At 41.1% G+C, this 26,381-nt stretch overlaps 1 protein-coding gene across 1 annotated transcript in view; it reads right to left on the bottom strand.

The window, feature by feature from the left end:
• The window catches only part of LOC139757447 (hemicentin-1-like), a 334,144-nt gene extending 309,125 nt beyond the window's left edge, over positions 1-25,019 (bottom strand). The window contains exons 1-2 of the mRNA XM_071677971.1: positions 24,932-25,019; positions 9,787-10,181 (exon numbers count right to left, since the gene is read on the bottom strand). Of these exons, the coding sequence (XP_071534072.1) occupies positions 9,787-9,946 (160 nt within the window). The 5' untranslated portion in view covers positions 9,947-10,181; positions 24,932-25,019. The remainder of the gene's footprint in view (positions 1-9,786; positions 10,182-24,931) is intronic.
• Positions 25,020-26,381: the final 1,362 nt, after the last annotated feature.

Genomic DNA, 26,381 nt, shown 5'->3' with positions numbered 1-26,381 from the left:
TCACTTTCCTCTCTTCCTACACGTACACATGCCTTACATCCTCGATAAAAACTTTTCACTGCTTCTAACAACTTGCCTCCCACACCATATATTCTTAATACCTTCCACAGAGCATCTCTATCAACTCTATCATATGCCTTCTCCAGATCCATAAATGCTACATACAAATCCATTTGCTTTTCTAAGTATTTCTCACATACATTCTTCAAAGCAGATATATATATATATATATATATATATATATATATATATATATATATATGTATACGTTGAGATGTATATGTGCTGTGTGTGGACGTGTATGTATATACATGTGTATGTGGGTGGGTTGGGCCATTCTTTCGTCTGTTTCCTTGCCCTACCTCGCTAACGCGGGGGACAGCGACAAAGTATAATAAATAAATATAAATGTACTCATGTCCATATTCATACTTGCTTGCCTTCATCCAGAGAGAGAGAGAGAGAGAGAGAGAGAGAGAGAGAGAGAGAGAGAGAGAGAGAGAGAGAGAGAGAGAGAGAGAGAGAGAGAGAGAGAGAGAAATGGACTTTCATATTCACGTCTCGAGGGTTCCAAGGCGCCACCTGGTCTCATGGAATTGGCAAAATCAACCTAAAACAGATTAAAGGACAGATGGCCACAAATAGAATACCACTCTAAATGTTCATTCCGTTTTAAGCACATGTCTCTGGTCATTACTCTCTTCAAAAAAAAGACACCAGTTAAGTTCAGGTATTGGGCCGATGATTGCTAATAGTACGATAAACCAAAGATGACATTACAGGTTTATCTAAACCTGGTTTAGTGCTGGCTATAATATTGTAGCTCTTTGGGCCACTCAGTTTACGTCAAAAACCGTGAAACCGTCAAATTAATCCAATTTAGTGTTATACTTCTGTATCATTCACTCTTCAAATTTAAACAAAACTGATTTTGATATTACAATTTTCAGGCAAAAATCTTTGAAACAACTACTGAATTTCTATGATATTTATGGGTTCGTTCAACTCGACAAAAACCCTGTCATGAAACTCGAGATAAATTTAATTTCAATTTACTTGGTTTTGATTCACAATATATGCGGAGGCGAACGAACACATTAGATTACAGGGCTCGTGTTATACACACACACACACACACACACACACACACACACACACACAAACCCACACACACACACACACACACACACACACACACACACACAACACACACACACACGTCATAGACAAATTGCCGGGGAAGAGTCTGCATCAAGCTGATATTATTGACAGGTCTGTCAAGCGCAAAAGCATTCCGAAAAGCGTATTTCTAATTAACAGTTAGATAACCAGACTAATTTCTGGTTATATTCTCTGGCACATGGGCTGGCTATGATGCGTGTTATAACCTTTTTTCAAGACTTTAGGGGTACGTTAATAACATTTAAGAATCAAGTTCCTTAAAAGTGAAATCAAGTGGTAGATAGACGTCTAAGACCACCAATTCACTGGCTCATGTTGGATCCCCAGCATGGGCAGAAGGCGCACAGCTCACCCAGCTGTTCATCCTTGCACTCTTGGTGGGTAGATGGGTACCAGGTTCGGCTGGGGGTGAAGCAACACAGCAGTGGTGACAGGCCAAGCTATACGACACCTCCCAATTCGGCTCTAGTTAACCCAGGGTTTACCCCAGGGCCTAATGAGTCTATCTGGGTTGTCTATGCTCAGGAAAATCGTCCTCACTGACAGGCTAAATAAGCCTACAGGAAGGGTCCGATTCCGGGACATGGCCCTCAATGACAGGTCTACTGAGTCTACCAGGGTTGTCCAAGTCTGGGGACATGGTTCTCACTGACAGCCCTAATGAGCCTACCAGGGGTGTCCAAGTCTGGGTACATGGTTCTTACTGACAGGCCTACTGAGTCTACCAGGGGTTGATACTTCACTTTTACTTAAAGGAACCAACTGAAACTTAAAGAAAAAAAATGCCATTCTGATCTTCCATTTCAACACAGGGAACACGGAAATAGAAGATCCAGTCGTGAAAGCAAGTTCAAAAGACCAGACAAGACAGGCATCGAGACAACCCTCTCTATAACAAGCTGCATCAACTCTTATTAGCTTGGAGCAAGCTTCGCAACGCGGGTCCCGAGCCTTTAGTACTCAACACCTACGTCTTGCTGGCCCAGATGGTATTAAGAACGTCTTCAAGTCCAGCAGAATAACAAGGAATTTACGTTGCTCTCCACATTCCCTCTCGAGGTTTGGTTTGCGAGGTATACAGTACGACAACTATCCTAGTGTGACCTCTCCAAGCATCCTCTCCCATCTTCTTCCCTTCGTCTACGGTAGTCCCTGTAAAAAGGCGCGAAACATTTCTTTTTATCATGGTTCCACTTCTCAAGACACCAGAGTGAACTGGATTCTACCGGCACGCAGGTTTTTACAGGATAGGAATGCCTTGCTTTGCTCTTACATCAATATTCGACTCCCATCATGTAATCAATGGGAGGTAGTGGAGCCATTCGCTCGATGCCTGTCCTCTATTCACAACAACAGAGGCACTCTCGTCTTCGTAAAATGGTCACTGCGTCAGCTTTCCCCTGGCAGATACGGTAGCATGAAGTGAAATTGCATGCTTGTCTCTTCGCAACTCCAAGACGTACACTTACCTTTGAAACCACTCCTCCAACACTGTGTAGCTAGAACATGTCGGACACAATCGGTGTGTGGCTTCCTCAGGCCAACCTTTACACTTCAAAGGTTCTGTTGAAAGAGCACCCAACTGTGTCTTTCTGTCAAATACAGTGACATAAAGAAAACGACCCAATCTAAAAGTACTAATCCCCAAGACCTTCCAGATATTCTGCAATCGAACCGTTGCTTGGATACTGACCCCATTCAACATCCAGCTTCTGAGGACTTTCAAATCTTGGCTCCACAGACCATGGAATAAGTCTCTGAACCTCTAAAAGTTCGGGCAGTTTATTCTTCGGATAACAATGGCTGCTCCATCAATAGTTCTCAACCACCCTGGGTGAAAGATTATATAGGAAGGGAGTGAAGTTTGAAAGGGAAAATGAGAAGGTACTGCACTGTGGCTAGTCAAAGAGACTCTTTCAGCATACAGGTCCAATAGTTCAGTTTACTTTTCATAGGCAATCACAGGCAAAAGATTATTCCAATATATTTCGACAGAAAATCTATGCAGAGCTTGAAAGGTAGGGAAATTTATAATTGTGGGGAGGGAAGAACCTTCTATTTGACAATCGTATCTCCATCTTTAGTGATGGGTGAGGAGGAGCCTTCTGCTTTACTATCTTGTCTCCATCTTTAGTGATGGGTGGGGAAGAACCTTCCGTTTCACTATCCTGTCTCCATCTATAATGGCGAGTAGGGAGGAGCCTTCTGCTTTACTGTCGTGTCTCCATCTAAAGTGATGGGCGGGGAGGAGCTTTCTGCTTTACTATCTTGTTCCATCTATATAGATCGGTGCTATCATTGTCCTTCAACAAGTAGCTTTGTCAAAGACAATCCGGTCCTTTTTTTTCTACGTTCTCATGTAATCTAGCGTAAGACCTCCTCATAACAACTAGGTTCTCTGTTATCTGCCAGTCCCATGTTCTCCAGTATATAAACATATTTCAGATCGCCAAGCCTCATGTTATCGGTCTCTCCAATGTCCTCCAGCAGATAACCTCGTTATAGGCCATCAGGTATTCTGTTATCTGTTCCTCTCTTGTCCTCTAGTAGATAACCTCCTTATGGACCAAGTCTTCTGTTATTTGTCTCTTCCAGGTCCTCCAGCAGATAACTTCGTTATAGACTGTAAGGTCTTTTGCTATCTGTCCCTCTCAGATCCTCAAGCAGATAACCTGCTATTGACCACCAGGTCTTCTGTTATCTGTACTTCCTTAGTCCTCCAGCAGATAACCTCGTTACAGACCACCAGGTCTTCTGTTATCTGTACTTCCTTAGTCCTCCAGCAGATAACCTCGTTACAGACCACCAGATCTTCTGTTATCTGTCCCTCCCAGGTCCTCCAGCAGATAACCTCGTTATAGACCACCAGATCTTCTGTTATCTGTCCTTCCCAGGTCCTCCAGCAGATAACGTCGTTACAGACCACCAGGTCTTCTGTTATCTGTCCCTCCCAGGTCCTCCAGCAGATAACCTCGTTATAGACCACCAGGTCTTCTGTTATCTGTCCTTCCCAGGTCCTCCAGCAGATAACCTCGTTACAGACCAACAGGTCTTCTGTTATCTGTCCTTCCTTAGTCCTCCAGCAGATAACCTCGTTACAGACCACCAGGTCTTCTGTTATCTGTCCCTCCCAGGTCCTCCAGCAGATAACCTCGTTACAGACCACCAGGTCTTCTGTTATCTGTCCTTCCCAGGTCCTCCAGCAGGTAACCTCGTTATCGACCACCAGGTCTTCTGTTATCTGTCTTTCCCAGGTCCTCCAGGAGATAACCTCGTTATCAACCAGCATGTCTCATGTAATCTGTCATCTCTAACGTTCTCTCATGAATAGGTGGGATTCTGGTGAGACTCAACCACCACTCTGCAAACATCGAGCTCAGCCAACTTCGAGTCCCCAGGGAAGGAGCTGGGTCGTCTGTGCGAGTTCCCACAGGGTTCCTCCACCCGCCCCTTTGATGCATTTACTGAAGGGTACGTGGGGCTTAACCAGGGGACACTGGAGATGAGAGACTACGAGTGCTCTGTTGGATAACAAAGAGTTATTTCCCTGGAATTCATCAAACACTATGGAAAGCGTGCGTACCTGAGGGTCATCATGCCTCAGATGCCCACTGCTAAAAGGAACATAAAAAGTATCGTCGTAAGAAGCTGAGTGTACCTCTGAGGCAGCGACTGAACGAAGTGGGTCACGAAAAGCACTTATGATTTCCACTGATAGTTAAGCAGACCGTTTTTCTTTAGTCTCATCAATTAAGGCCACTTTATTCCTTGAGACGAGGATGATAAAAGATTTCTAAGAAGCCAAGATCAGAGAGGTAGATTGTAAATTCGCCCCTCCCCCCCCCCAAAAAAAAGAAAAAAAAGAAATAGTAATTAGTCTACGGTAGTATTTATATTGCTAACCTGCACATAAAAAAAACGACATGAAGACATTATTGTGCAGACATATGGATACAAAGACAGATAGACATATTTGATGAGATGGCCTCAGATTAGCCAGATCATGAAACTTATCAAAGCATCAAGTTTTCCTTTATAAACACAAAAAAGAGAAAAATGTTACTTCTTTAACATTCAAGAAAAGACTAGATCTTGCCACTTGGCACCTCGAGTTTGCATAGATACATTTCATTCCTCCTTGTGTCAGTCCTTCTTGTCGGAGCCGTTTAATCCGCTCTGAAGCCACATCACCGTTAAATGTAGGACGATTCGATCACACATGCCCGGCAACCTCCTTTTAGCAAGAGGTCTCCGGCATGACGAATCGCCAAGACAGGACACACGGGAAGTGTGGAGGAAGCATTATGAATCGCCAAGTTAGGGCACACGGAAATTGTGGAGGGAGCATTATGAATTGCAAATACAGGACACACGGGAAGTGTGGAGGATGCATTATGAATCGCCAAGACAGGGCACACGGGAAGTGTGGAGGAAGCATTATGAATTGCAAATACAGGACACACGGGAAGTGTGGAGGATGCATTATGAATCGCCAAGACAGGGCACACGGGAAGTGTGGAGGGAGCGTTACGAATTACCAAGACAGGGCACACGGGAAGGGAGGAGAGAGCATAATGAATCGCTAAGAGAGAACACACGGGATGGGGGGAGGGAGAAACTACAATAAAGGGAGACCCCACTTGAACTGTGGCCTTGTATCCCACAAACAGTAACTCTGCAGATGTAAATCCTCGGCCCCTTGGATTCTACGTGGGATGGGCTTTCGGGTTGGGATGGAAGGAGGAACTATCGTGGAGCATCTTAAGAAAATCTCTAAGAAGCACGCACGTGGCCTGGCAAGCGAGATAAGAAGTCACGGGAAAATGCTCTCGAAAAAAAAAAAATATATGTATATATATATATATACTTGATAAAAAGAATGTGGGGCTATAAGGACGTGGGGGTGCTACATCAACCATGTGTTTGTTCTCCCTTCCGTAGAAATTTAGGGAAAAAATCTTTGTTTAAGCCAACCCCATCAATTCCCAAAGAAAACATTATGCTGGGGAAGAGAGAGAGAGAGAGAGAGAGAGAGAGAGAGAGAGAGAGAGAGAGAGAGAGAGAGAGAGAGAGAGAGAGGTACTCATCAGGTACTCAACAATCCAGGATCTCCAAAGTTAAGCTGGACAATGAAACACGACTTTTGTGATACTTATGAACCAGGGTTCGATCCCGGATCTGAAGCCTCTCACTGTTGTTTCTGACAAGATGAAATATTTTCTTTTTCCCCCAAGCTTACAGAATAAAAGGGTGTAAAGCATGGGTGCGAGTAGGAAGAGAAGAGGTTGAGTGGTTCGACGTGAAGGTTGGTCTGCGGTGATGAGGACGAAGAGAAAAACCTTGTTCATACGTTCTCAATGTCATCTACTGAATTAGATGATCGGTATAATGATGGAATGTGACGAATCATTGTAGGAAAACAGCAACAATGCTTTCTATGAATATGACTAAACAGGGATACGAATAAAAAGGGATACGGCTTAACAGGATTAAGAGTTAATGAACAGTGTATCTAAGGCGTGATCAATCGCTTTACAAATACGACTTTACAGGGATACGACCTAAGAAGAATAGAGTGGTAGGAAGTGACAACAATGATCGTGCGGTATGACTTGTTTCTTGAGTTAATGCTAACTGTAAAGTAACGTGGGATCAGAGAAATATGGTAATGAGCTAATTATCTTGGTGCTAATTACAGAACTTCTTGTAATAATGCTTGATACTGTGTATCGAGGAATTTCATTCTCATGTTACCACAGGGAAAATGTATATCACAGTATAGCCACTATCTATCTCTGTTCTGAGTCTGCTTTATTGTCAGAATATTTCCTTTACAGCCTCAATAACCCACTTCATTACCACTTATTCCAGTTGGGGTCATGTATCTGCCACCATCTATCTCTAGGGTGGTTTACGTAAGAAAAAAATCTACGCTGATAAAGGTCATTTCTCCTCCATACTTTCATTGAGTTTGTACCTCTATGATTTTCTCTCGCCATGTGGACCCAAGTGTACCGTATTTTTTCGGTTAACATCTCCATCTTTGGAACTCTGCCATCTGTTACAAGAGACTGTTTCTTGCTAACTCCCTCCCCTCCTAAGTGTGCCTTCGTTCTCCCAAATAATTGTTCATGTTTGTGAAAAGTTAGAGGATTGATTCACATGATGACGATTAATATGTATTTTCTATTTGTTTCTTTTCCCAGTGCTGTCTGAACGGACCCTCGCCTTATTCCCTGGAGCTTTTAGAGAAGAGTATCTCTTACAGAGTTAATCCCTTCTCATCTTTAATCTTCCTATTCCCTCCTGGCTATCACCTATCCTTCCGCGAAGGGTCGTCTCAACATCATCTTTCGTTCCTCCTGTTCGGTTTTCAACACTCCACCTCTTTCCTATTCAATACAAATTCACCAGCAGCCATGAGCTTTAATCTCCACTCAACCACTGCTTAGCACACTAGTCCTATGCTAATAGTTAGCGGGGGTCAATCCCACTCAATCACTGCTTAATACACTAATCCTGTGCTAATAGTTGACGGCTGTCAATCCCACTCACCCACAACTATGCTAATAGTTAACGGGGATCAATCCCACTCAACCACTGCTTTAATATACTATTCCTATGCTAGTGGTATGCAGGGTTAATCCCTGCTCAACCACTGCTTAAGTACACTAGTATTATGCTGGTAGTTGACGAGAGTCATCTACTCTCTGAGCTCTATATCTTTATTTTTATTTACTTTTTCCTCCTGGCTATCTTTCCTATATTTTTTTTTTCCTCTTCTCACTCTTCCTTTGATGTCTCTCCTCTGATGAAACACTCCCCCACTAAATCCTTCACGGTGGTTGAACTTCTTTACCAACCTTAGTACCTCAAGGCCACTACACTCCATACTGAATATGATCTTCCTTTTTTTTCTCCTACACGACTTCCTCTCTCGTATCATCTTCCATCCCTTGATAAAAAAAGAAAAATGTGCATCTCCTGCTGAAATGCCGGCTATCTAATGCAGCCGGTTATTCTCTTATCTACGCGTCAGGTTCCACAAGCTTCATTATCAGTAGGATTTTATCTTCTTGTCCAAAAAAACTTCACACACCTGTGTCTTTCTTCCTCACACTTCGCTTACGCTTCAAAGTCAAGGTTAGTGCCTCTTTTTAGAATGCAGGTTTTCCCACCTTTTTCCAAAATCCTACACCATGTTTTTCTTCTACACTCTCTCTATATGTCTTTATCCAATTAGTCCTCGACTGTTTTATCTTAGGATTTCATGAGGACCTCTGCCTTTGAATGCAGACGTCGGCATGAAAATGCCGTCTGTATCCTTCTTCACTTTTGATTACCATCTACGTCATCTGTACTACAAGTATTCCAACCCTCTGGCTATACTACCTCGTCTGCACCAACACACACACATCACTACCTTAGCCCTTTCCACTGACCCATAGCACTCTGGCTGTGATCCACTAAACTAATCACCATCTAATTACTACCCAAAACATCGATTACATAAAAGAAGATACACATTTATCCATGTTCACGCTCAAGGCTCCAATATTTACATATTTTGCTCTAAGTTCTCAGCAAACAAGGCCCTTCCTTCCATGCATATACCTTAAACTTATATTAGAAAAGTATATTCTTTTCTCAAATGCTTCATAATGTATACAGTGTCCAAAATCCATATAGAGGGTTGCGAGTAATCACAGTTCTCCACAGACAACTATAGATTTCAATAATGAATCACAGTCTCTTAAAAAAAAAAGAGGATAAAGGAGAACAAACATGTAAAATTTAGAAAGCAATTTGGCTTGATAGCATAACAGGTAAATATACAAAAATGCACGAGTGCATCTCAATGGGCTATTCATCTTCACACAATGGCTGAAAAAAGAATAAAAAGGTTTTCAGTGTCAAGTAACTCAATACACAAACTCTGGTGAATCACATTCCACTCATACTTTTACCGCACGCGCAACATGAAAGCCTTTGGCACGATCATTTATCTCAAGTGCACAATGAAATAAAAAGAAATGATAGTCTTAGTCAGGGCTACCTTTTCTTTATATAATTATCCTAAATTGTTTTGCTTATCTCAACCATTGCTTACTTAAGTCCTGCACTCCCTTAGCTTATAAGCTACCAACAAATATCCGACCTCATGAGAGACAATACAACTCTTGATCCCGACGGAATGACACTTTGGAAATGACAATCTGGCTCAAAGGTCGGTCGGCCAGTCATACACACGTTCACACGGGTTGGCCCCGTCATGCTCAAGGAATGAACCATCTTGCACAGGGGTCGAACCGTCGTTCACACGGGTTGGCCCCGTCATGCTCACGGAATGAACCATCTTGCACAGGGGTCGAACCGTAGTGCCCAAGTCACTCCCGTTGTGCACAGGAGCTAAACCGTTGTGCTCAAGTCACGACCGTTGTGCTCAGAGGGTCGAACCATTGTGTTCATGGGGAGTCCAACCGTTGTGCTCAAGAGTCGAACCATTGTGCACAAGGGGGGTCGAACAGTTGTGCTCAGAGGGTCGAACCGTCGAGCACAGAGGTGAAACACGGATCACTGAACGAGGTCAGCTTTGTACCTTACCTCTGACTCTGGGAGCAGTGAGGACGAGGTAGAAGACGCAGAAGGTGGCAAGCCGAGCTGTGTACATCTTTCTTGGGGGTCGAACCTGTTTATCCTTCCCTCCTGTTGTGTTTCTTGATGATCCAGCTCTTGATGTGGAAAAGAAGGAGCATTCTTTCATATACAGGAATTTTATGGAATCTTATTCTCTACTCACAGTTTCATAGTTCAATTTCACTTCCATTTGTTTTGCTTTCAGTGAAAAATATTATACACATCACTTAAAAAAAAAGCTCAAATCACTTCATGGATTTTCTAGCGTGTCTGTGCGTTATCTAATGATAGACATTAGTGTACAGGATTCAAATCTAATTCTTTCCCGTCACAAAACATGTCGGAGGAATCACTTAGTTTATCTGCAAGGGAATAACCATCGGTTAGAACTGGGATATGTTCAACTGAAATGTCTGTGAAGTCTCTTCATCAATGTATGTATGTGTGTGTGTGTGTGTGTGTGTGTGTGTGTGTGTGTGTGGGTTTCATTTACTTATTCAGCCAGATAATGCTAAACAATTCCGTGTCATTAACCATAAAATAGGTTAAATAAGATGGCGAGAAACTCTACCTCGTAATGATACGTTTGAACGACTTTGCCTGACGGAACTTCAGATAACACGGCAATTGTCAACCTTCAGTTTAAAAGAGAAATTGGTGTTTTCTTTTCCTACCAAGGTCTGTGATATGAAATTGCTTGGCTACTGCGGCCTTGAGGCATTAAATATATCGTTCCTGGTCTCCCTAGTGTTACAACTTTTCAGATAATATCTTAAGATCACGAACGTGGTGCAGTAACTGAGCTCCCGAATGCCATTTCTAAACCCAATAGCATCTGATCCCTTTTTGCCTCTTTATACATATATGTCATTGATCTTTTACACCTACATATATATCTTACTACATGAACTGTCAAAACCTACCATGATAGCTATGGTTGACTTCTATATCATCAACACGACAATCAACAGACGTAAGATAAGCATGAGGAATGATGGTGTCAAAAGAAAACTACACAGGTACAGGTCTGGCACAAGACGGTCCTGCCATCTGTTGGCCGGACGCCGCACTAAGCCGGCTCTGCGCTCGCACTAGTGCAGACACAGACACACACGTACAAACACACAGACACAGACACACACATACACACACACACACACACACACCACACACACAAACACACACACACACACACACACACACACACACACACACACACATCAACACAGATAAAGACACTGAGGAAAAAGTGAAAAAGAGAAGAGAGATGGCAAGAGGAGTGACAGGAGAGAGAGAGAGAGAGAGAGAGAGAGAGAGAGAGAGAGAGAGAGAGAGAGAGAGAGAGAGAGAGAGAGAGAGACCCTCTCTGCGGACAATCGATCTGTCTTGCTCCAGTTAGTTAATAGCCCGCGGCCGCGCAACACATCCGAAAGCAAACTTCGCCTTTTTTCTTTTTATCACGTAATGTAAACACTCGCAATATCTCGAAGACACTCCCTTATATAAAAAAAAATAAAAAATCTTTTTAGCATAAGAATTCTATATACATATGATGTGGCCAACGTATAACAAAAAAATAAAACTAGCACAATTATTACCGTCCTCCTTGCCAGAGAAATTCAAAGAAAAGGATTTTACTCTGGGCGAGAAATTCAAAGGGCTTCCATTCATGCGTATGATGGCTCATCGATGTTTCAAAAAGGCGAAAGATTAATAGTTGCCAGCTCTGCAGAATTGACCAGGGTGCCACACGCTCAGGTAAGAACCGGAGGGCATCTTTTGTGAAAAAGATTTAGGGATTAATACTTCTACTTTTCTATTTTCTTTATCGTTATCATTTCTAATTAATCATTTTATTATTATTGTTATTATCATCATCATTTTTATTATTATTATGATTATTATCATTTAGAAATATTCTCAGTGTTGTTTCTAATCTCATCACAGATCTTGTTCTTCATATATATATATATATATATATATATATATATATATATATATATATATATATATATATATATATATATATATATATATATTTATATCTATTTTGCTTTGTCGCTGTCTCCCGCGTTTGCGAGGTAGCGCAAGGAAACAGACGAAAGAAATGGCCCAACCCACCCCCATACACAATGTACACACACACACGCCCACACACGCAAATATACATACCTATACATCTCAATGTACACATATATATACACACACAGACACATACATATATACCCATGCACACAATTCACACTGTCTGCCCCTATTCATTCCCATCGCCACCTCGCCACACATGGAATACCATCCCCCTCCCCCCTCATGTGTGCGAGGTAGCACTAGGAAAAGACAACAAAGGCCCCATTCGTTCACACTCAGTCTCCAGCTGTCACGCAATAATGCCCGAAACCACAGCTCTTTTTCCACATCCAGGCCCCACACAACTTTCCATGGTTTACCCCAGACGCTTCACATGCCCTGATTCAATCCAACGACAGCACGTCAACCCCGGTATACCACATCGATCCAATTCACTCTATTCCTTGCCCGCCTTTCACCCTCCTGCATGTTCAGGCCCCGATCACAAAAAATCTTTTTCACTCCATCTTTCCACCTCCAATCTGGTCTCCCACTTCTCCTCGTTCCCTCCACCTCCGACATATATATCCTCTTGGTCAATCTTTCCTCACTCATTCTCTCCATGTGCCCAAACCATTTCAAAACACCCTCTTCTGCTCTCTCAACCACGCTATTTTTATTTCTACACATCTCTCTTACACTTACATTACTTACTCGATCGAACCACCTCACACCACACATTGTCCTCAAACATCTCATTTCCAGCACATCCACCCTCCTGCGCACAACTCTATCCATAGCCCACGCCTCGCAACCATACAACATTGTTGGAACCACTATTCCTTCAAACATACCCATTTTTGCTTTATATATATATTGCCTTGTACATTTTGCAAATAGGTTTTGTTGACATTGGAGATATTTATATTCTTATAAGAATCTCTCCTGTTAACTAACTCTTCATGAAACTATTTACTGATGACCCAGTGTTTTGTCACTATTTCCTTATTCCTCTATTAACGTTATGAGCAAAACAAAGACCGTGTATGACGTGAAAGCGTGTTAGACCATCGATATATCTTGAACATTTGAAGATCCAATTTTTTCTTTTTTTTGACTGATGGTTATACCTTTGACGCTGACGGCCCTAAAAAATCCTACTAGTCGATGGGCCTAAAGCTGAAATAACCACCCAGCCAACCTGAGGACGATGGCACAACAGATCGACCCTCAAGGACGACTTTACGACCCTTGGGTATGATGGCCTGAGTCTTTAGCCTCGCCCTATAGGGTCAAGTTAAAAAGCAAGACCTCGAACATATCCAAGAACTATGCCATCGAGTTCAAGGGCCCCGAACATATCTAAGGACCATGCCATTGTGCTCAAGAGCCTCACAGTTATGCTCAAGGGTCGCACAGACGTGCTCAAGGGTAATACGGTCGTGCTCAGGATCGTATGGTCGTGCTCAAGGGTAGCATCATTAGGTTCAAGTCTTTAAAACTCCAAAGAGTTGCTTCGGAGTCTCACTATATCACCAGTAGAAATTTCTGATGCTTTAGTATCTTAATCTTGGTCCTCTGATACTTCTGCTATCTCTCAGGTGAGCATTTATCTCCCTAAGATAGCCAAAATCTCTCCACTGAATCCCTCTCGTACCTCCAAGGCATTATTCCTGGATGGTCTTGAAGCCTCCGCACTCGAGGGCAAACTGCTTTCTCTCTGATACTCCGAAGCATCAGTGTATTTCTAAAATGTCTCCCCTGTTTTATTTTGTCTTTCGCAAATTCCTTGACGGATTCGTCTCACCGATGAATAATCCAGATATACTTTTATAGTTTATTGTGGTTCTCAGACGTCACTGTTGGATCTGTCATAATATCCAAAAGGTCTTCCCTCCTGAATTATATATCTGAGAGTTGTATTCCTTAATGCCTTCATGATGTCTTAAAGATTTAGGTATGAAATTTCTTCCTTAAATCTTAAGCTTTAGGTCTGGAATCGCTCCCTGAATTCTCAAGCTTTAGGCATGGCATATCTCCATAACGTCATAAGAGTTTAGCTCTGGAATCTCTCCATAATGTCTCGCGAGCTTAGATCTGGAATGTCTCCTTCATGTCTCAAAGGTTTGGGTTTGGAATTTCTCCATAATGCCTTAAGAGTTTAGGCGTTTAATCTCTCCATAATGACAGAAGATATTAGGTTTGAAATCTCTCCATAATGTCTCAAGGCTTTAGATATGGAATCCTCTGTAAAGTTTCAAGAAACTGGTCTGAAAACTCTCCATAATGTCTCAAGACATTAGGTCTGAAATCTCTCCATAATGTCTGAAAGGTTTAGGTATAGAATCTCTCCATAAATTCTTAAGAGCTTGGATCTGGAATCTTTCTATAATGCCTTGCGCTTTAGGTCTGGAATCTCTCCATAAAGACTTAAGGATTTAGGTCTAGAATCTTTCTATAACATCTTACGAGCTTGTGTCTGGAATCTCTCCATAATCTTAAGTTTGGAGTCTCTCCATAATGCCTTAAGGCTATAGGTCTGGAGTCTCTTCATAAAGTCTTTAAGAGCTTAGGTTTGGAATATCTCCATAATGTCTTAAAAGTTTAGGTCTGGAATCTCTTCATAATGCCCTAAGGCTGGAATCTCTCCATTATATCTAAAGAGCTTAGGTCTGGAATCTTTTCATAATGTCATAAAGCTTTAACCTCTGGAATCTCTTCCAAAAGTCTCAAGCTTTAGGTCTGAAATCCCTCCCTGTTAACTTCTGGAATGTTTTCCTAGTATCTTATGGCCTAGGTCTGGAATCCCTCCCTGATAACTTCTAGAATACTTTCTAATATCTTTGGCTCAGGTCTGGAATCCATCCCTGATAACCTCTGGAATGTTTCCTAATAACTTAAGGCGTGTCTGAAATTCCTCCCTGATAACTTCTGGAATATTTTTCTAATGCCTTATGGCTTAAGTCTGGAATCTCTCCCCAAAACCTCTGGAATACTTCCAAATATCTTATGCCTTAGGTCTGGAATCCCTCCCTGATAACTTTAAACCTCGACCTTATTCTCTATAGGCCCTGGTTGGAAGGCAGTCTTCCCTTACTTTTGTAAATACACAAATTGTCTGATTAGTCATTGACATTCTTCCTTTCCTTTCTGTCACTTAAATAAACATTTCGATAATTCCTAATAACAGTCGTGCATTGTCGTTTTAGCTTTCGCTTCTACCAAGTTGCGATCAGATAAGCAAACTGAATGCAAGTTATTCAATCCTCTTTGTTACCAAACACAGACGACCAACTGACTCTCTTTATCAAGGGATTTTTTTTTCCTCAACTGGAAATCAAAATCATCCTCCTGTTATCCAAGCATCTCGTAAACCTCCCTTGATACATGTAGTCACTGCTGTATGATGAAAGTTATACAAACAAAGTTCGTGCCGTTTCTACTTATATGTGATAATGGTGTTCTCTATACGTCTTCCTATCGATTCTCTTCACTGTAACACGTTCGACAAACATTTACACAATGTATATTCACCATCCAAGGGGATATAATTATCAAACATCCCATTAACGTTCACAGTTTAACGAATGTTGTCTCATTGATCCCCTTCCTCAACACTTGAGTAAACGAGTCGATAAGCGGAAGGATGGTAAAGCTGGAAGTTACCTAGGGTGAAGACTGACTAAGCTAAAGGATGGTTAAGCTGGGAGTTGGTTAGGCTGAAGACTGACTAAGCTGAGGGCTGCTTAAACTGAGGTCTGGTTGGGCTGAGGAGTAGCTAAGCTGGCTCAGCTGAGACTTCGTTAAGCTCGCTAAACTGGGATTTTCCTGAGCTGATGGCTGGCTATACATTGGGTTAACTATGCTGAGGACTGGCTAAGGTGAGGATTGGTTAAGCTAGAGGAATTACACACACACACACACACACACACACACACACACACAAGAAAATAAGCCTATGCACTCACAAATACATCCTTGACCTCTGCCAGTAATGGCACACCTGAGAAAGGGCTATCATTGTCATGGGCCTATGCCAGGTATGGACCTGGCGAACCTTCACATCCATACATACAAGTCGCATCGAATAAGCCATATAAGTAGTGAGAGATTATATGGTCTCAGAAATAACTCTGAGATATGAGGAAAGTATTCATAGGACTAGTGACTACAGCTTAACGCTGACGGCCTTAATGATCCGGCCAATCGATAAGCTTAAAGCCTAAAGAACCAAGCAATTAAGCAGTCAAAACTTCTTGTAAGCATTCGTATGTTTGACATATGATATGGATTGCGATTTGATAATCCTCAGCAGCTGAGAGTCATCAAATCGAACAATATACACATACAAACACGGTAGCTGTGATGACAAGCAACGTTTGGTGAACCTGTCTTTGACTTCTGTAGTCTATGAGGAGCAAAGAAGAGGACGTCCTGTAAGCACATACAGAAAGCATCGCTTGATACGCACTCTTCCCTATTCGCTTGGTGTCTTAATGATCTGACTAAGGAAAACACCATAAATAAGCTTTAAAAGAACTAGAGACTTGACATATATTTGGTTTCAAGTCCATGACTGACTGTATTCTCGCTTCTGTACATATAACATTTCCAGGTATTCCTCTTTTGTTTCTGATCTCTTCTGTTGTCACAAAAGTCTTGGTTGTACCCGATGGTCTATTGCTTGCTCGCATCCCTTAGTGTTTCTTAGTATTCCTTTGTGCTTTGCATTCCATGGACAAACAAGCGTCTCTGCAGACTAGATGACTGGCGGTGTATCTACAAACTGAATGTTAAAAATAAAGAAAATGCTAACATGAAGTGCAACCAAGGATCTGGTTAATGGCCCCAGTAGCAATAAATTTGCCCAAGAACAAATTGCCCTCCCAACGGCAAGTTATGTCCGTGCTTCTTTCATCACCATTAATTCATGAAGATGACCATTCATCACGGCTCTGGCTGGCGACCCGAGAGCTCATGACTTTCCAGGACAGCGCGCAGCAATTGCCGACCTCGCCTGAAGAAATACGTGATCACAAAGCCTGTGGAAACGTCAAATTTGGAGAAGCTCAGTAAAATCAATATGTCAAACAAGGCCGCCGCCGAGCGTTCGGTCGCTCTAGTTGGCTATGAGGAGGAGGAATTCTTGAACGAGCTCGGAGACCTCTTGGAACTTGGCTATGCAGATCTTGTGAACGAGATGAAGTTCCTCGAGACCTTGGCTCTCCTACTGGTGCAGGAGGAGAGGAAAGTCTGATGTTTTGGCTTACATTATTATCAAAGGTTACATCTGCCGGGAGAAAAAAAAAGCGACTTAAGGCATCATCATGATGGGAGATACAAACATTTTACGACAAGGTGAACGCAGAACCAGATACAACGCTGAATGCGATGATGAATGTAATGCTACTTAAAAGGAGGAAGATGGAGCCTTTGGCACCCTATCGACCTCGGCTTCAATACCCAAGAGATCCCTGTTAGAACACCCTTACTCAAGACTGGGATGAAGCCCAAAGTTAACCCTCACAGCGCAGCTTACATCATCATCTCGACCTCAATCACAACGTTCGTCAACTTGAACATCGATCGCTCCACCAGCCGGCAACACGGGCGAGATACCCGAAGAACCTGAAGGAAAGGAACAGTTCCAGTTTGATGTCTCTCTGGTGTGTCCACTGTGAGAGATAACTGCTTCCCGACCTCTCAGGCAAGAGGGGAGTTGCTCGTCTCCCTGTCCCGCCTCTCTGGAACTGGTGTAGCAGATCAACTCACTGAGGTCACGAAGCTTCACTGTGGAACTGGTGAAAGCCAAGTTGTCATCCTCAGTGGAAACTACCACACATTGGGAAGTGTTGGACCAGATCAAGCCATTGTCCATTGATACCACTGTCTACAGCACAGCTCCTCGACCTTCAGCCTGTATTCTGTCTGAACAAACCTCTTGACAGTTTGCTCATCTCCGTTGCCGGTGTCACTAGCGACCTGAACTCGAATTGTAGAGTCTTCATCGTTCGCATGGACCGGGTCCTTCCCACAAGTCCAGACCTTCTCTTATTTAAGCCACTGAGACTCGGATATGAAAGCGTCGACTCCAGTGACTTTGAGACAAGGGAAGCGTGATGAAATTTAGGTCTCAAAACCAGTCGAAAGTTACAAAGGAAGCAGGGAGGAATCCGGATGTCACCTTGACTCTCGTCATACTTCTAAACTGCTCAGCATAACTAAGTTTCGACGGCAGCGTTCAATCTTGACTTCTGGTGGCGGCCTTGAACCATCGTTTAGGTTGACCTACATTTTACGAGGTCAATTGTTGTCGTGCATAATTCTTTCTGGTATTCTATCTATCTATCTATCTATCTATCTATCTATCTATCTATAAATATATATATATATATATATATATATATATATATATATATATATATATATATATATATTTTTTTTTTTTTTGCTTTGTCGCTGTCTCCCGCGTTTGTGAGGTAGCGCAAGGAAACAGACGAAAGAAATGGCCCAACCCACCCCCATACACATGTATATACATACGTCCACACACGCAAATATACATACCTACACAGCTTTCCATGGTTTACCCCAGACGCTTCACATACCCTGATTCAATCCACTGACAGCACGTCAACCGCGGTATACCACATCGATCCAATTCACTCTATTCCTTGCCCTCCTTTCACCCTCCTGCATGTTCAGGCCCCGATCACACAAAATCTTTTTCACTCCATCTTTCAACCTCCAATTTGGTCTCCCACTTCTCCTAGTTCCCTCCACCTCCGACACATATATCCTCTTGGTCAATCTTTCCTCACTCATTCTCTCCATGTGCCCAAACCATTTCAAAACACCCTCTTCTGTTCTCTCAACCACGCACTTTTTATTTCCACACATCTCTCTTACCCTTACGTTACTTACTCGATCAAACCACCTCACACCACACATTGTCCTCAAACATCTCATTTCCAGCACATCCATCCTCCTGCGCACAACTCTATCCATAGCCCACGCCTCGCAACCATACAACATTGTTGGAACCACTATTCCTTCAAACATACCAATTTTTGCTTTCCGAGATAATGTTCTCGACTTCCACACATTCTTCAAGGTTCCCAGGATTTTCGCCCCCTCCCCCACCCTATGATCCACTTCCGCTTCCATGGTTCCATCCGCTGCCAGATCCACTCCCAGATATCTAAAACACTTTACTTCCTCCAGTTTTTCTCCATTCAAACTTACCTACCAATTGACTTGACCCTCAACCCTACAGTACCTAATAACCTTGCTCTTATTCACATTTACTCTTAACTTTCTTCTTTCACACACTTTACCATATATATATATATATATATATATATATATATATATATATACATATATATATATATATATATATATATATATATATATATATATATATTTATATAACAATTAGTAAGTATTCATTTCATACTACTCACAGTTACATTATTCAATAACTCATTTGAGCTCATTGGAATCATTTCCATCCTCAACTGGAGACGGAAGCATTTGCATTCCGAACCGAAGTCTCCTCCGAGCAGTGCGAACTCTGTGCCTTTTAAAGACAATCTCTCAGGCACAAGTATTGCCAACACACTCTCCCAGTAATTCTCATTGTCTCCCTTATTTCATCATTGATGCTGTGTCTCCTCATTTCTCTCACTCGATTATTCTCACTAAGTGAGAGAGAGGGAGAGGTAGAAGACGTGACTGTACAAACAAAGTACACACGGCAACAGACCACTGTATTTTTTTGTCTTCAACTAAAATCACTACTAGTAGGTTTTTTCGAGCCCGTATCTATTACTAGTCATTTCGAGGCTGAAATCTCAAGCAATAGGTCTTATCGGGAGAGTAATTACTATCACTGGGTCTTTTCAAGGCTCTGATTATTATTCTTCGGTCTAACCGAGGCTATAATTGATACTATTGGGCCCTTTTGAAGCTGCAATTACTACCATTTGGTCTTTTCGAGTGTGCAATTATTGTCTTTGGGTCTCTTCGAGTCTGTAATTATTACCACTGGGTCCTTTCAAAGCTATAATTACTACCACTGGGTCTTTTCGAAGTTGTAATTACAATTACTGGGACTTTTCGAGGCTATAATCACTATCATTCGGTTCCATCGAGACTGAACTTGTCATGTATCTTATCACTGTAAACTGCATCCTCAGTTCTCATGGGGGTAGTTTAGGTACATAAAGCTTCTGAAACCACTCACAGACATCTTCAATCCAGATCTGTGTGTTAGAAAGAAAACGTGGACTTTCACAGTTATACTAAAAGTGCTCCTTACCTTTTCTACCTGACACACTTAGCTGATTCGTCCAAGGGAACTAACGTCTCGCGATTGGAATCATTTGAATATGAAACTTACAAATCCAATGATCTCTTAATACCTTTGACAACGTACGTCTTCACCAGGAAATATTCTCTTGGCCAATCTACTTTCATGCCATTTCTACTGTATGTGGATACTCAGGTTCAATGTGGTTCCTAAAATCAGTTACAGGGTTCGAATCCCAGTTCAATACCTGAGCAAAGCCCTACTCTATTTGGTCCATTGGCTTCATCAGGGCAACATGCATCTTTCAGTAGTCTTTGCTGTACCTTTACATAATCAAGTACCCCATTTCAACACACGTGAGCTTCCGTGGTGTAGTGGTAAGCGTCGCTGACTATGATTCACGCACGGACCCACCCGGGTTCGAATCCTGGACGCGGCATTTGGACATCACGACTGGTCAATAAACGGGTACCTGTCAGAGGCTGGTGTGTGTGTGTGGTGTGTGTGTGTGTGTGTGTGTGTGTGTGTGTGTGTGTGTGTGTGTGTGTGTGTGTGTGTGTGTGTGTGCACATAGGAGTAAATGTATAGTACCTATGCCCAAGGTTAAGATATGGGGTAACACGAGCGCAAACTCTCTCTCTCTCTCTCTCTCTCTCTCTCTCTCTCTCTCTCTCTCTCTCTCTCTCTCTGTAAGACACAAGTGCAATCACACATATGTATACTTCACTTCTCAGAACCGACACAAAGGACACATCCTTAACACTGTCTACTTTCTCTACATATGTCTACTCGTGAATCTGCTCTCCCACTTAGCTTCAGCGAATGATCCTTCGTACTTAATATCCGAGGAGATGAACTCCTCCCAAAATCCGTCTGTTCACGCAACTCTCCTCTGTATTGAACCAATCAACTCAGAACTGTGAACCCTTACTATACATCATCTGTCTACACTATTATCTGCACAAGATGGATTACAATACCCTCTTCATTAACTATCAAAGCAAAGCCCCCTTCACACTGGAAAGACAATACTGTTGCTCCGTTATGCTAAATTACCCTAAAGGAATTCACGTTCTTCATATCATACGCATCTCTCTGAGATTTCTAAACGACACCAAAATTACATTCCTTTAGTTTTCTTTTTTCAATATTTCTCATTCTAACATCTTTCTTGTTCTAAATCCCTTTTGTAGAGTTTTCAGAGTTTTATCTAAATCTAATCAATTTTCAGCCCTCTCTTCTTTAATATATATAAATATATATATATATATATATATATATATATATATATATATATATATATATATATATATATATGTGTGTGTGTGTGTGTGTGTGTGTGTGTGTGGGTGTGTGTGTGTGTGGGTGTGTGCCTTTATCATCAATGTCTAAAGGAAAGATACTGCCATGCTGTCCTGGTATTTCCTTCAAATGAATCTTCCTCTCGTCGGAAGTCTACTGATGTTTAATCATCTCATCACTAACTTCCTTGATTTCTTACCAATCGTCCACATAATAACGATATTTTACCTAATCTTTTAGGTTCTGAGCCCCCACAACAGCCAACCAATCACTTCCAATCCCGACATCCTCGTTATCTTTTTCACCAATCAGTCTCCTTCTCCTCCAGCTCTCTCTCTCTCTCTCTCTCTCTCTCTCTCTCTCTCTCTCTCTCTCTCTCTCTCTCTCTCTCTCTCTCTCTCCCTCTTCCGCTTCAGTGACTGTCAAGTTTCACTCTGACTCAGTTCTTTTTCTTTCCTGCCTCGCCCACACGTCGTGGGCTGATGGCAATCTATCTCTTCATCTATTATAACACTTCCGCAAAACTCAAACGACTCGTTTCCCGTAAATTTAGACTTCCCTGCGGTGAGAACTACGCGCCAGACCTGCATTTTGGAAACATCTTGCGAGTCTTCTCTCTTTCGTCGATTTGACGTTTGTGAAAACTAACCAAATTCATTCCTTTACTCTCTTTCCTCTTCTTCTTCTTCTTCTTCTTCTTCTTCTTCTTCTTCTTCTTCTTCTTCTTCTTCTTCTTCTTCATTCTCTCAACTTACATTCATCACGGTTCCCCACTTATAATTACTACTTGACGCTCTCTGCCTACTTGACACAAGTGTCTTGGAGAGCTAGATCAAATACCTTTGGGTTCTTTAACTTATCATGATTAAGATGTGTTTTAAAATTATCTGTCGTGTATCAAGCGACCAGAATGTGAGCATTCTACGTGTCTGTTTTCGCTCATTCTCCTTTCCCTGGATAAATATGTGTGAGTATACTCGTGTGTATATACCTATGTGTGTATGTGTGTGTGTGTGTGTGTGTGTGTGTGTGTGTGTGTTGTGGGTTCATTACAGACCACTTGGGTAATAAACACCGATCGTAACTTCCAAAGCAAATGGATAAACAGCATCTCCATGGTCAGTTTAACACAGACTCCATGTTTCCCTGAAATGAATGTGTGCAGAATGTCTGCAGTGGTTTACACAAGTATATCTCAATACTTCACACTGTTTCGATATATATATATATATATATATATATATATATATATATATATATATATATATATATATATATATATACATATATATATATATATATATATATATATATATATATATATATATATATATATATATATATATATATATGTGTGTGTGTGTGTGTGTGTGTGTGTGTGTGTATATTTCAGTCATATTTGTTAAGGAGACACACTACGTTCTATTAAGATTCAGGTTTCAACACAAATCTGTCAGATTTCAAGACGAGACTGAAACAAATTGCTGGCTCGTAACATATTTCTGTACAAGACCTTTTTTCGAGAGCTTTGGATCTTGTCTGTGAATGCAAAACAAACTCCGTCTTTACATTTCACAACCTTCGTACAGTCTTAGAATAATACGCTGGTCGCTCTATCTTTCACGATGGCTGTATTCATTTCTCCTTTCATCACATACTGCATTTCTTTCTTTTTCATCCGTCGGTAATCTTTATGCTTGATTTCTATATAAAATTCCAAAGTGCACAGCGATTATTCTTAACTATTTGTGACAAATTATCCTGTCTACTCGTATAGCTAGTCAGCAATATATTACTTCAATAAAGAAGAAAAACACAAGTCGAGAGGAACTTATTTTTCAAACAATATTTCCGTTTTCTAACAATCTAAGATCACTGCATCATCTGGGCTTCTGTCAAAATGAAAAGCTCATAATTTCTAATGGGGCATTCAAAGATGTTTCTAAAATATTGTTCTATCAGTAGCATAAAAAAGACAGACTGTATTTGTTTAACTATTTCTACGTTTACATAAACAGTTTTGTTGGCTAGGTCTCTACGCAGAGAAGTTCGACTTAAAACCTTTGTAGAGGAGCCTATATTTCTTTTTCTATCTTTAATTCTAAATCTATAATTCTTTGCTTCCACAATTCTCTAAGCAGGAAAATGTTATATGAGTACATTATCTTCACGCGCTTTTTTTTTTTTTTTCTTAACCAACTCATTGTATTTCCCTTAACTACTTTTAAAAGGAATATTAAGAATTCAAGGAATTTCATCTTCTCAACAGAATGCGCTTACGAAATTGATATTCTTTCCTACCAAAATGTTGTTCTTGCTAAACTTCAGGCAAAGTTCTAGCCACGAAAACTAGAGCATGCTCTGTCACGTGTACTTCCATAAATACTAACATGCAAATACTTCTTTAGTAAAAATAAAGTTAAATAATTCCAGACCCAAAGTTAAAAGTTAGTAAAACGGGGGCTAATACTCCCTTCTATTTGTACAGTTATGTACACCATTCAATCTCATCTTTACAAAGGATATATATATATATATATATATATATATATATATATATATATATATATATATATATATATATATATATATATATATATCATACTCTTTTATAAATCTTGATCTGTAATTTATATGATTTACAAGTATTTACAAATACATGTAAATGTACTCAAGGAACTGCTCTGTCGCTCAAGGATGCTAGAGATGGATCGTAAACTATATTTCTAGGCGAATATCAGAATATTACACCAATATTCTATTATGCTGCTTAGTTACTAATGCAAACACACACACACACACACACACACACACACACACACACACACACACAGCTTATACATATACATACATTACATATACACATATATATATATATATATATATATATATATATATATATATATATATATATATATATATATACATATATATAATGTGCGTGTTATGTGTATGAGTGTGTGTGTGTGTGTGTGTGTGTGTGTGTGTATGTGTAATTTCACCTGGCGAAATTGCATGCATGATCAAGGCCAATAACAGACTTGTCCATTGGCAACAGGAAAGATAAGAAAAAAGTTGACCAAAACTTGCAACGGGTCCAAAGGAAGGAAACACAACTGTGATGACATGTACAACATATTCTCAACATTGTAGGATGTGGAATCCTTTTTTTTACGGCGCACATATCATGCTCATTCGTGCGCCGCCGTGCACGAAAGCTTCCTGTAGTTATAAATCGGCCCGAAATCGGCTTCACGAAAGCCGATTCTTATCACGTAATTACACGTTTCGACATCTATTTCGTTCACTGCACATAACTATTACTCTCTCTCTCTCTATGGGCTTCTTCATTGCATTATCTCACTTTTTTCTTGCATATGTAACTGCCAAAATAAAACACTCTTTGTGAATAGATGTTAAAATTCACACTTTTCTAAGCGTAACACAGCGAGTGGCCGAGAATCAGAGCGGTACGGGCGGCCCACGAGCTGGAGCAATCTTCCCACTACGATGGTCGATGGCACACTGAGGCTCTGATGGCGCGAGAAGTCTACCTCTGCCGGCGGAATGAGTTGCCATCGTTTTCTTTCTCTATATAAATCTTCCCAGTCGAATAAATATTTCCTCCTTCATCACCTATCGTATCTGGGATACAATATACTGAAAGTTCCCTATACTTCAAAACTACAGCGTTCTTTCTTCGTCTGTCTAATTGTTTTTCCACCGACAAAACATGATAACGAGTCGCTATAGTTGCCAGTTACACATCAGAGTCTTCAATTCGATATTTAGATATCAAAAAAAAAAAAAAGAAATCCAGATCAGGTATACCAGGTTATCACTTGGATGTTCAAGGCGAAGAACAACAGAACGAGTCTGCTAGAGAGGGAGGAGGTGTCGTTTCACCTACGGCCTTCATGAAGCGAGAAATGTAGGTCTTAAGAGAGCAATGTTAGAGTTTCTTCTGCTGTTCACTAAAGCGAAATGAACTTTTCCAGTTCTTGCCTTCGTTTTTCTCTGTTCTGCTTTTTACACACTGTTCTCTCCCTCATTGAGCCGTGTTCTAGTTGTTAAACAGTTCTTGTGACGAGTCTCGTTTGTTCAATAGCTCTGGCTTCACTGTGAAGCCGCCCAGTCTCTCTCTCTCTCTCTCTCTCTCTCTCTCTCTCTCTCTCTCTCTCTCTCTCTCTCTCTCTCTCTCTCATACACACACACATACACAGTACACAAACGTAAAGCTGTTTTTTCTGTTCTCTCTTCTCTACTCCACTGCTTCTTCTGTTCTTTCCTGTCAAAGTTTGGTTAGCGACAGTGACCTACGCTCAAGAGAGAGAGAGAGAGAGAGAGAGAGAGAGAGAGAGAGAGAGAGAGAGAGAGAGAGAGAATATTTTCGACTGTCACTACAACTTTTTGAAGTTCTAATCACTGTCCATATTCACAGTTCCACTATTCAGTTCAATCCATTCACCGACAAAGTCTTATAAAAGTGCCTATATACGTATTTTTTAGAACAAGTTTACAGTTTAGGATGAGCAACTTGATTGGCTGTGGGTCGTGTCTAGGATTCGAACCCGGACAGGGCCGTGCGTGAATCGTTTTATAAAGGAGCCTGGATCTGCTTTATCCATATTTAACACTCGACTGAATCTGCTTATGACAGCAAGAACGTCTCTCTTTACCCCACGAATATCTTAGATAAACTGGAAATACAGATACTCAAAATGGAGTGCCACAGTCCCCTTGCATCTGTCTTCCAATAGTTTTATCACAGAACGTGGCATGATCTACGACCTCTTTACAGATTTACAAACGATGAATGTAATCGAGAGAAAATGGGAAAAGAGAGAATAAAAATTCTTTAAGGGACAGTACAGGAATG

This window comes from Panulirus ornatus, chromosome 26 (assembly GCF_036320965.1).
Source record: "Panulirus ornatus isolate Po-2019 chromosome 26, ASM3632096v1, whole genome shotgun sequence".
Lineage (NCBI taxonomy): Eukaryota > Metazoa > Arthropoda > Malacostraca > Decapoda > Palinuridae > Panulirus > Panulirus ornatus.
Note: the sequence above shows the minus strand (reverse complement) of the source record. Positions and strands in the feature narration are given on the sequence as shown.